Raw genomic sequence first — 12,155 nt, 5'->3', positions numbered from 1 at the left:
AATATATTTAGACAAATTTTTTTAATGTTTATTTTTGAGAGAGAGAGAGCACACACAAGTGGGGGAGGGGCATAGAGAGAGGGAGATACAGAATCTGAAGCAGGTTCCAGGCTCAGCACAGAGCCCGATATGGGGCCCAAACTCATGAACTGTAAGATTATGACCTGAGCCAAAGTCAGAAACTCAACCGGCTGACCCACCCAGGCACCCCACAAAAAAATATTTTTAAAGAGAACAAAAAAAATAAAAACTGTTACCTGCCCGTGAAGAAAGAACTAATTTAATCTCCAGTTAAGGTGCTGTTAATTTGGTTTTATTTAAAATAAAATTGAAATACTTCACTAATCATTTCTACACCCCCTCCCACTAGAAAGTGAGCTCATTAAGCCAAGAACGTTGTTCTAATTGCTTGGCACATAGCTGCTTTCAGTGAATGTTAATTAATGAGCAACAATACTGTAAAAGATATTCTATGAAGTATATGTTTGACTTAAGCTGTATTTTGAAACTCAATTAAGTTCCCGTATTGATTAAATGAACAGCTATGAATTTAGGAGTTGCTGTCCTTCCAACCTATTGGCTTCAATACCTTCAAATTGCTCTTTTCCTTCCCCATTATCTAGATAATTGAGAGAACCTTTAGTATCGACTCTAACAATAACACCTACTTATTCCACGGAGTGCTCTACATTATATAGCAAAACTCATTTTATTGCATTTTGCTTTGCTGTGCTTTGCAGATACTGCATTTTTTTACAAAACTGAAGGTTTGTGGCAACTCTGCATCAAGAAACTCAATTGACACCATTTTTCCAACAGCATTTGCTCACTTCATGTCTCCATATCACATTTTGGTAATTCTCGCAATATTTCACACATTTTCATTATTATCCTATTTGTTATGGTGATCTATGATCAGTGACCTTTGATGTTTTTGTAATTATTTTGGGGCAACACAAACTATGCCCATAGAAGATGACAGACTTAATGGTTGTGTGTGTTCTGACTGCTCCACCACTCAGCCATTCCCGTCTCTCTCCCTGTTCTTGGGCCTCCCTATTCCCTGAGACACAACAATATTGAAATTAGGTCAGTTAACAATCCTACAATGGCCTCTGAGTGTCAAGTAAAAGAAAGTCAAACGATGCAGCACACTTCATTGTTATTTTATTTTAAGAAATCACGACGGCCACTCCAAGCTTCGGTAACCATCACTCTGTTGATCAGTCAGCAGCCACCAATGTCAAGGAAAGACCCTCCACCAGCAAAAAAAAAATATGATTTGCTGAAAGCTCAGATGATGGTTAGCATTTGTTAGCAATAAAGTGCTTTTTAATTAAAGTACACACATTGTTTTTTAGACATAGGACTATCACACACTTAACAGACTACAGTGTAGTGTAAACATTATTTTTATATGCACTGGGAAACAAAAGAAAAATTGTTTGACTCATTTTATGGTGATATTTCCTTTATTGCAGTGTTCTGGACCAAATCTACAATATCTCTAAGGTATGCCTGTATCCACCCACATTATCTTATGCAATCCTTACAAAAGTCCTGTGAAGTAGACATGAGAACTTTTATAGGGTAAAGGAGGCTAAAGTGCAACATTGAAATAGGTTCTGCATCTCAAGTTTGGGCTTAGTTTTGTTTCTAGCTATGAAACTTTGGCAAGGTTAAAATTTCAGAGATTTAGTTTCTTTTTATCCATAAAAAAACAAGATAAAAATCCCTTGTATACTTGCTGTGGGTATTGAATTCAAAAACACATGACTGCTTCTTGCAGAGACTTCTTTTCTGGCATACAGACAGGCTAGATTACTTGAAAATGAAAACCCTCTCTCTATAAAATACCTAGAAATACTGGATAAAATATGACAAATACTCTTTTAAATATATGGCTGAGATAGTAAGGAAAACCACCAGGGGCCAAAATTAAGGAATATACTAAAAATCAGGGTGATAAGTATGAGCTGACAATGGGATTAGCATGGAGTAAACCAAGGGTATGGATTTTAAGAGCCACTGGGTTTGGGAGATAAGGCCTTGGACCCTCACTAGGTGGAAAAGTTATATTAAGAGCTATACATACACAGAGGTCCTTGAAGAGGTATACACAATGTAAAATTCAGAATAGGAAAAAAAATGTATGTATGTGTGTATCTCTGTATCTCTATCTCTGTCTCTTCCTCTGTCTCTGTCTCTGTCACTACCTATACCTACATTGACCAAATCCAGGAAACAAAACAGAAGCTTGCTTGTCTTGGCCTAGACTCTATGCAAAAAGAAAAAAATATCTACTAAGGATTAATTATTGTGAATTTACCATCATAAGGGTTTGGTTTTCAAGATTACACTTGGCAAATAAGGAAAATCCAAGATGAGAAATTAGCATTGAAAATGTGCCTAGTATAAGCAGCACAGATAAACACCTCACTGAAGAGCTCATAATTCAAAATTACAGTACACAAAAGAAGAAATCCAACATGTCAGCAAACATAATAAATAGCAAAATTAGTTCTCCCAAGAACTGCAAAGCATAAAATCATTGGACGCTCTAGCAGCCAGACTCTAGGGTGGCTCCCATCAACACAGTGCTTCCTAGTCTTCATGCCCTTTTAGAATTCTCTCCCCCTAAGTGTGGGCATAACATGTGGCTTGCTTCTGACCAATAGAATATAGCAACAGTGAAGAGATACACATGATTATATGTGTGTGTGTGCTATATGCTTGTCTTGCTAAGAAACTCCATCCATTGCTGGTTTTGGAAAAGCAAGCTGCCATGATGGGAGCTGCCGCCATGGAGGGGGCCACGCCACATGGCACAGAGCTGGCAAAGCTTCTAGCTGACAGCCAGCAAAAAACTGAGCTCTCAGCCAGTGGCTGCAAGGAACCAGATGCTGCTGACTACCATGGAGCAGAGCCTTCCCCAGGGGCGCTCCAGATGAGAAACCAGCCCTGGCCAACATCTTGATTTACAGCCTTGCAGAGGACCCAGCAAAGCTGTGCCCAGACTCCTTACCTATGTAAACTGTGAAATAGTAAATGTGTATCATTTTAAATCACATAGTTATGGTAATACTATTTATGCAGGAACAGATAACTAACACAGCTACATATTATATGTTTAAAATGCTTAAAGACATAAAAGAAGAAGTAAAAACATGAGGGAAAATGAGACAAAAACATCAGGAAAATTTGAAAAACACAAGTAGAATGTCCAATAATAAACATAATTCTTAAAATAATTTAACTCAATGGATGGGTTAAATAGCAGATTGAAATCCGCTGAAGAAATAATAGATGGAAAATCAAAGGAAATTGTTCTATTTCAATTTACAACATACAACACAGATATTAAAAGATGGAAAAACTTGAAAGAGACATTAAGAGAGATATAGGATTGACAACATTGACCAGCCAGGGAATCCAGAATGACAGAACACAGAAAAGAGAAAGACTGTAGAAAGAAATAGAAGTAGAAAGAAATAATGGCTGAGGATTTTACAGAAGTGATGAAAGACACGATTCCTCAGATTTTACAAGCAATTCAGATCCCAGAAATTGTGGTAAACACACTGAAGTGAAATATAGAACACTGAAGTCCATGAAATGATTTAAAATCAAATAATGAGAAAAAGCAGAGGAACAAGAGCAGACTCCTCAATAATGGCAATAGAAACCATAAGGCAGTAAAATAATACCTTCAAAGTGCTAAGAGAAAATTGTCAACCTAGAATTCTATATGCAGCTACATGATCAACGAGAGAATTAAAACAGACATTTTCAGACAAACAAAACCTGATGTTTACCACTAGTAAATTCTAATAATAAAAAAAAAACCTACTAAAAGATATTCTTCAGAAATGAAACCCAAAGAAAGGAGTATGATGCAAAAAACAATGGTAAGCATGAAATTCGCGTGTGAATAAATCTACACAAGCATCAACAGTATCAAAAACAGATGATGATGACTACTTTGTAGGTATATAAGAAAATTTTAAATGCCATACAAAAATGATATGTAAAATGGGCAAGGTATGGTGGAATTAAAGTGTTCTAATATCCTAAACCTTTTGAAAGAATAAAGATGATTAATTGTAGACATTGTTAATTTTGGTATGCATGTTAAAACTGTAAGGGTGAAAACAGAAATAGAATATGTAACTTCTAAAGCAGTATAAGGAAATAAAATGTAAACCATTATTGCCATCCACATTTTATAGAACATGAAACAGAGGCTTCTTAAACTCAGTGACTTGACTACGTTTACACAGCTAAGAACTAGCATAATAATAATAGCATGTGATTTAAATTCATTTCTTTCAACTCCAAGTTCTGTGATTCTTTTCCTTCTTTGTCATATGCCCTCTGATCTAGTGATACAGTAAAACAACAATGTGTTCTCCTGACGTTCCATTTGAATAAGGCAAAAATCTCACACTGCTGCAAGACTATCTTTATATTAAGTAGCACTTTGTAGTAAAAGTAAGCAAATCCTCTTAATCCTCATTTACATTTCATTCTTACCTACCCTCTCCACTCATTAACTCCTACATTCCCCAAGTAAGCTCTCTTCCAGGCTCTAATTTTTACCATTTTTTTCTCTCTTCCTCTTTCCTACTTTTTAATTGTGTGTATGACTAATAAGAATAAGTGGTGCACACATGTGTGAACATGTATAATATTTATGATCACATTTGTTTACTAATTGCAAAAAATTCTCAATGTATATGCTATGGAGAGTGGTAAATTCTAAATGCATAGTTTTTGTTGGGATGGAGTTTGTTGGAAAGATTTCTACAAAGGTGAAAGACATTATAAAAGACAGTGGTACCCAGCTCTGCTCCATTCTATTGTAGCGCTCTATCATCAGAGCAAGTGGGTAGTATCGAAAAAGCGGTAGGACTATCTTTGGCAACAATCTAGGCTCCAAATCTTAGCAGTGATAGATGGTAGTCCAGCAAACTGTTGCTAGTGAAAGACTTTATCTCTGCACAATGGTAGTGCAGAGAATTTTCTCCTTGCCATTTCAATTGGCTTCTAACCGCACTATTCTATCTTGAGGCCACGCAGTAAAATCTTCAGGATATGCCCAAGACTGTAGCTGAAACTCTCAGACCACAGTCCCTCATGTCAAATCACTGCCACCAAGGTATGTCATCTGCCTACTAGCATACAGAAAAGCATGTAAGTCTCTTGGAAGCAACTCTTGGTCTCCTACCATACAGCTTGTCAGATGTATAAAAAATACATAAAATCAAGTTCATAGTGACTTTAACACAATGCCAGCTGATTGCACTCTGCCACTGACACCATTGATCCAAATATCTGTATTGTAGATACACTCTTGAAGAAAGCCATATAGCATTTCTATTATAAAGAAATGAATAGCAGTTCACACTGAAATCTATAGGATTATGATATTAGAGGCAATTCTTGCCTCTGGAGGCACAGAAATCTTGGATAATTAAACCTAAACCAATGTAGACAATTGCTCCTTTAATTAAAACATAAAGTAACCATAGATGTAAAAAAACAAAAACAAAAACAAAAACATGACTTGCTCTTTTGGTGTCCCCCTATTCACCTGAAAGTAATTTTCTCCATTGTTTCCCTCCCCCCAGCTGCTGTGACTCCCCAAAAGATAACCTAGGGAAAGATAAGTGAATTCATGGTATTTATCTTTCTCTGTTATTTCACTTAACATAATACCCTCTGGGGCTACATGAGGAATCTAAAAAACAAAATAAATGAACAAACAAACAAAAAAACACACTTAAATACGAGAACAAACTGATGGTTGCCAGAGGAGACATAAGTGAGGAGATGGATAAAAGAGATAAAGAGGATTAAGAGGTACAAACTTCTAGTTATAAAATAAGTCACGGAAATGAGAAGTAGAGCATAGGGGATACAGTCAATAACGTAATAATATTTGGTGACGGATGTGACTCACTTACAATGATGAACACTGAGTAATGTACAGGAGTGTTGAATCACTATGTTGTATATAACACTGTATGCCAATTATAGTTCTTTTTTAAAAAAAAAATTTAACATTTACTTATTTTTTTGAGAGACAGAACGTGAGTGGGGGAGGGGCAGAGAGAGGGAGACACAGAATCTGAAGCAGGCTTCAGGCTCTGAGCTGTCAGCACGGAGCCCAACATGGGGCTCGAGCCCACAAACTGCAAGATCATGACCTGAGCCAAAGTTGGACGCTTAACCAACTGAGCCACCCAGGTGCCCCTTTAAAAATTTTTTTTAAAGATAATCTAGAGGAGGATAAAAAGTTTATGGACCTTGATAACCCCAAAACAGAATAATCCACCTCAGAATAACCAAAACTTGGCTGCCTCCTATCTCACAATACTTCTATAGCAGATTGAATAATATCATTACTAAGAGTTAGTAAGTCTAACAAACTTAAAAAGAATTTCCACTTTTACAAGTGCAGGGAAATATGGTGATTACAACAACAACAAAGACCCACTTGATTGAGCAGCTGAAGATTTTTGGAGGAGGAGGCTTTGCAGTAGTGAGAACATAATAAATAACAGATGGTACTCCACCCGAGAGAGGCAATAGGTTAGGGGGAGGAGGGCAAGTGGAGACTCACAGGTAAAGGGTTAACAATGGAAGAGCCCACGGTGTGGTCTCAAAAAATGGCAATGGCAAATTAGAGATATAACTCTACGATTGCATGGAGCCAGATCCAGACCAGGTAGAAGCTGAAACCCTTGTTTGCATAGTAAAAATAGTACAAAGCTCTGTCAGCTGATTTCCAAAGCACGGTTATCAAAGCCAGAGTGCAGGTGGTGGAAGCTAACAACAAACATCCAGCAGCAATACTCTACACTATCTTGAATAAGAGTGTAAGGTAATAAATAATAATGACACAACTAACTCCGCATCATTCAGGGAGAGGTTCTCTGGAATGGGACTATTCCAGCTTGTAAGAACCTCTTAAATGGTCAACAGATACGGACGTGATTTGCAGTTTTCTAGGCTTGAAGACTTCTCTCCATAAAAGATCATAAAATCCTAAGAATAAAAAACTGAAAAGATTAAGTCAGCTTGAGTCATAATTCTATTCCCTTTCATTCTCCCCCTCAAAAGAGGCCATTCTCTCTGTCTCCTTCTGCAGGGAATCCTCTCTTCTTCCTCTATCTTTTTTTCCTCCTCTGTTTTGCTTCAGGGTGGTCTTGAGATGTTCTCTTCTCTACCACTCAGTATTGGTCTCCATGGTGTGGAACACACAAGCACAGGCGACGACACAGAGCCTACACCACACACAGTCAACATCCTTTCCCGCCCTCTACAAGGTCACCAGCCTGAGTCTGTCCACAGTTGATTTCTGCAAGAAGCTCAGCAAACACTTTGGTCAATGCCTCTGCTCCCCATCACTTCAATGATTCATGACAAGTCCTCTCTTGGGTTCTCTTTTAAATCACTCACAACCAAACCAAAAAGGCATAAATCAAAAAAAAATATGGGATGTCCTTTTTTGGAAGACCAAGTAATTGCTAGCAAAGAGAAAATAAAGCAAACCAAACAAAATAGATAAAACTGGAAACCCACAAATCAGATTACAAAACAATATTCTACTGACATTTAAATAAAGTAATCCCATGGCAGCAAGGGAACAGCTCCCTTTTTGCCTGTACTCCCAGATTTCTCTTGCTTGGGGCTGGACACAACTTCTTCACGTCTCTGTGTACTCAGAGCTGCCCATTGAGCCAACATTATTTAGTACTTACTTGGGCTTGTTTGCATACTTTAAAAGGGTGAAGTGTTTCTTGGTAGAAGAGCTGATGATAAGCCTGTAGGTCAAACCAAAAGTACACACTATTCCTCCACAACTGCAGATGGAAAAAATACATAAATCATTACCACCCAATTATTAAAGCCCTACAAAGCTCTGATTTCAAATATAATTAATTGTTTAGTTCCATGGTGTTGCCATAAATCAGGTTCAATTTAAGACGGTTTTATCTTCTATTACAAATTGGCAACATACAAAATATTTCTTGGTATTGTCACTAAAATATTATATTTTGCATGTATGCCTCTCACATAATTGGCCATTAAAATAGGAAGCAGGCTAGTTAGCAATTAAAGAGTAATTACATATTTCTGGCATGAAACCAGGTATTTTGATGTATATGGGCAAATGCATATCATATTAAACCCAACCACTACTCTCATAATTGAACCACTGAAATACTTTATATCGAGCAAAACAAAACAAAACAAAAAAACCGGCAAATTTTCCACTATCCATTGCAATTTCTAATTATTAGAGTTATTTTTAATAAAAATTAAAGGACTGATAGAAACCAACTCTGAATTTAATTTATATTACACTAAAACAAAATTACATGAGAATAAATTGCTAATAATGCAAGTCAATCCTTGTCTGTATTTTGTTTTCTTTGTAATTTTACTAGGATAGTGAACACAGAAAATGATAATTGAGATGTTTACATTTGTTACTAAATATTTACAGTAAAATTTATTACCAGAAGAAATGGGATTTTAACATCAAATGTAATTATTTGAGCACTGAATTATTTCAACTTCTCTTATTTTAAACTAAGGCAAAGGTATAAAATTAGATTTAAAATCATTGTTTTTTACCTTATTTCCTGAGTGCTCACAGAATTTGGTAAAGAAGAATCCAGCTCTATTTTCTACATACAAAGATTGCAACAAATTTTCCATGTCAAATCCTCCCAAGGCACCATCTGCCATGGTTTTAACCTAGATAACAAAACAGAAGTCCATGATCCACCCAAGAACATGGTGATTTTTTACAACATTGTCCAACAACAGGGTTTCATAAATTCTTCCAGGCTGTCATTTTCCTGCTGGACTTTTTATCTTACTTTTGTACCATATAAGTAATTAATGCAGTATGTTTGCCTCTGACTGTCATTTATGGAGCCAACCCTAGCAGCAGACTCCATTCTATTATAAACCAATCTGATTTCAAACTTAATGTTAAAGCGACTTCTCAACCTTTTCATGTTTCAGGCACAGTGATACCATTTTAGGAGGCTTCCAAATCTCTGTTGGTGGCCTCTTTCCTACATATTTACTATTATTTTAGCCTTGAGGTGATGCTATAATAGCTACAAGAAAGTTATAAAAAGAACCATCTTCAAGGTTTCTCAGTGCTGCTCATTAACTGTCCTCAGGGGGTCGGTCCCCTCTTTGGACAGTCTCACCCTGTACAGGTCAAGGCCTTCAGAGAGTCAATGGCAATATAAGTTCTCATAAAACTTTGTTATTTTGGGGCCTCTCTGCCAACAATGCTGCCAACCCTAATACCATTCTTGAAACACAGAAAGCTGGCTACTTCCCCAAGCACAAGAGTGACTACATAACAAAAGGATATCTACTGTTCATAGGAACTCTTTGGTATTTGCTGTGTGGAACTCAGACTTCTTTGTAATCTTGAGATAACTGTGGCATGAACAATTTAAGGCATTGTTATAGTGTCTCTCTATCTCTATCCCTCTGCTAAACAAATTCTAAAGTGAGAATTTAATGTTTTTATGATGTTTAACTATTGGTATTCCAAAATTTTTTTTAAATCATTATTTTGGTGGGAAAAAAAATCTTGGAAGAAAAAGAGCACTGTTTGCTTAGAATAAAATAAAAAGATACGCAAAATTATATCTAAGTGTTCAGACTCTATTGGGACTACCAAGGTTTCTACCTAAAGTATAGTCCTTAGGGAATGTAAACTTGTCACCTCCAACTGATATAGTAAATCCACATTATCAAGGTAGACACACACTGGAAATAGAATTTCATAAAAAGTCTAAGTTCCCAAGAGAACATTAAAATTATTTTTTATCAAATGTTAACAATTTAATAAAAGTAATAGTCTTATTGTGTGTCTAAACCAGAACACAGCTGTTTTTGAAAATAGTAACCAACGGGAGTATATAGCAACATGGTACTATAAAAGGAAACACAGAGGAAATTTCTGTATAGAAATCCTTCTCAGGGGGGTACCTGGGTGGCTCAGTCAGTTGGTGTCTGACTTCGGCTCAGGTCATGATCTCATGGCTTGTGGGTTTGAGCCTCCCATTGGGCTCTGTACTGACAGCCTGGAGCCTGGAGCCTGCTTCGAATTCTGTGTCTCTGTCCCTCTCTGCCCCCTTCCCCACTCGTGCTGTCTCTCGCTCTCTCAAAAATAAATTTAACAAACATTAAAAAAATCATTTCAGGGGCACCTGGGTGGCCAGGTCACGATCTCGCGGTCCGTGAGTTCGAGCCCCGTGTCAGGCTCTGGGCTGATGGCTCAGAGCCTGGAACCTGTTTCCGATTCTGTGTCTCCCTCTCTCTCTGCCCCTCCCCCATTCATGCTCTGTCTCTCTCTGTCCCAAAAATAAATAAACGTTGAAAAAAAAAATTAAAAAAATAAATAAATAAATCATTTCAGAAGGAGAAAATAAAATGCGTTGTTTAGTAAAGAAAAAATACTATGGTAAATCAATAAAAATTCTCTGAAGTAGGGCACCGGGGTGGCTCAGTCAGTGAAGCATCCCACTCTTGATTTCAGCTCAGGTCATGATTTCATGGTTCATGAAATCAAGCCATGCATCAGGCTCTGTGCTGACAGCATGGAGCCTACTTGGGATTCTCTCTCCCTCTTCTCTCTCTCTGCCCCTCCCAGCTTGCACACACGTGCATTCTCTCTCTGAAAATAAACAAATAAACATTTAAAAGAATTCTCTAAAGTCAGTTAAATGAAGAATCAAATTAATCTCAAAATACTTACCAAAGATTCTTCTGTATAAGTGTATCTTCTATCCAGCTGGGGCTTCAGACATTCAGAAATATCAGTAAAAGATGTTAAGCGAATAACTCTGGTGCTTTCTGATCTGTGCCTCAACCTAAATTATAAGAATGAGAACTAATTGATCAACATATTTTGAGTACCCTTGGTATACATGGCATCAATTCTTAGGAGTGACAGAAACCCAGATAGTGGTGGAGAAGAGGTGTCTTAGGCCCAATTGCAACTGTGGAAGCAAGCAGCAAAAATGGAAAAAGGCAAGGGGTCAAGACCTCTATCAGCTGTATTACTGACTGGAGGAGGCAGTGAAGCACAACTCCATGAAGGAGATATGGCTGGTGATCCACAGGAGAGTCTATGATATCACCCATTTCCTTAACAAGCATCCTGGGGGAGAAGAGGTTCTACAGGAACAAGCTGGTGCAGACACAAGTAAAAGCTTTGAAGACGTAGGCCACTCCTCTGATGCCACAGAAATGCTCAAGTAGTACTATATTGGTGATGTGCATCCAAGTGATCTTAAACCTGAAAGTGGTAACAAGGACCCTTCAAAAGATACCTGTGCAAAAGTTGCTGGTCATATTGGATTTTGCCCATCATAGGCGCTATTGTCTTAGGTTTCCTGTATTGTTACTACATGTCGGAAAAGAAATCCTCCTGGAAGTCAGAAAGCATATCCACTGGGACTGTGAGCTAGAGGCTTGTTTGGAGGCTGAGTGGTGCCCTCTCCTAGAATCCTGCCAGTTATGTGCATCCCCCTTGGAGCCCAGATGTCTGGCCAGACATCCATCCCAGACCTGGGGCCAGTGTCCTTCATCTCCCAGGGCCTTACTCCCAAAGCACCCACTCATTGTTCTGTGTCTCTGCCAGTGGCTCCTCTTTCTGCTGCCATTCACCATTGCATTTCCATACTTTGTGTTACAATTACAATCCATATGTCCTAGTGACATTGTCCTTTGGTAAAAATGACTGCCTTCCAATACTTGAAATGCATATCAAATATTCTTAACAGGGCAACACACTCCGGTTTTGAAGCTTTTCTTTTTTCATTGAAGTGTATTACACATACACATATATATGTATTTAAATACATATGTACATATATATTTGAATATAATATTTGAATTTATTTATACGCATATATAAATCTTACAAATGCGTCTGGACACTGTGAGAGAATAGGGAGAAAAACAGTGCAAGTATCAGGTACAGCCTTTAAGAGATGGTTGAAAAAATGAAATCTAGTCCTACAGAAAGATGACTCTCAATAACATAACTGTTGGTTGAGTGAGTTCAAGAATATATTATAGATGCCAAATGATGGGAATGGATAATA

General features: G+C 37.5%; 1 protein-coding gene and 1 pseudogene across 12 annotated transcripts in view; one reads left to right on the top strand and one right to left on the bottom strand.

The window, feature by feature from the left end:
- The window catches only part of RGS22 (regulator of G protein signaling 22), a 142,086-nt gene that overhangs the window by 57,311 nt on the left and 72,620 nt on the right, over positions 1-12,155 (bottom strand). For 10 of the 12 annotated variants that reach the window (XM_053208421.1, XM_027064133.2, XM_027064132.2 and 7 more), the window contains 3 exons: positions 10,802-10,916; positions 8,647-8,769; positions 7,767-7,868 (listed from right to left, as the gene is read on the bottom strand). In XM_053208421.1, the coding sequence (XP_053064396.1) occupies positions 7,767-7,868; positions 8,647-8,769; positions 10,802-10,916 (340 nt within the window). The remainder of the gene's footprint in view (positions 1-7,766; positions 7,869-8,646; positions 8,770-10,801; positions 10,917-12,155) is intronic. The other 2 variants (XM_027064136.2, XM_053208424.1) reach the window with 1 other exon arrangement.
- On the top strand, positions 11,015-11,679 carry LOC106980018 (cytochrome b5 type B-like; annotated as a pseudogene).

The sequence above is a fragment of the Acinonyx jubatus genome, chromosome F2 (genome assembly GCF_027475565.1).
Source record: "Acinonyx jubatus isolate Ajub_Pintada_27869175 chromosome F2, VMU_Ajub_asm_v1.0, whole genome shotgun sequence".
NCBI classification, from domain to species: domain Eukaryota; kingdom Metazoa; phylum Chordata; class Mammalia; order Carnivora; family Felidae; genus Acinonyx; species Acinonyx jubatus.
Note: the sequence above shows the minus strand (reverse complement) of the source record. Positions and strands in the feature narration are given on the sequence as shown.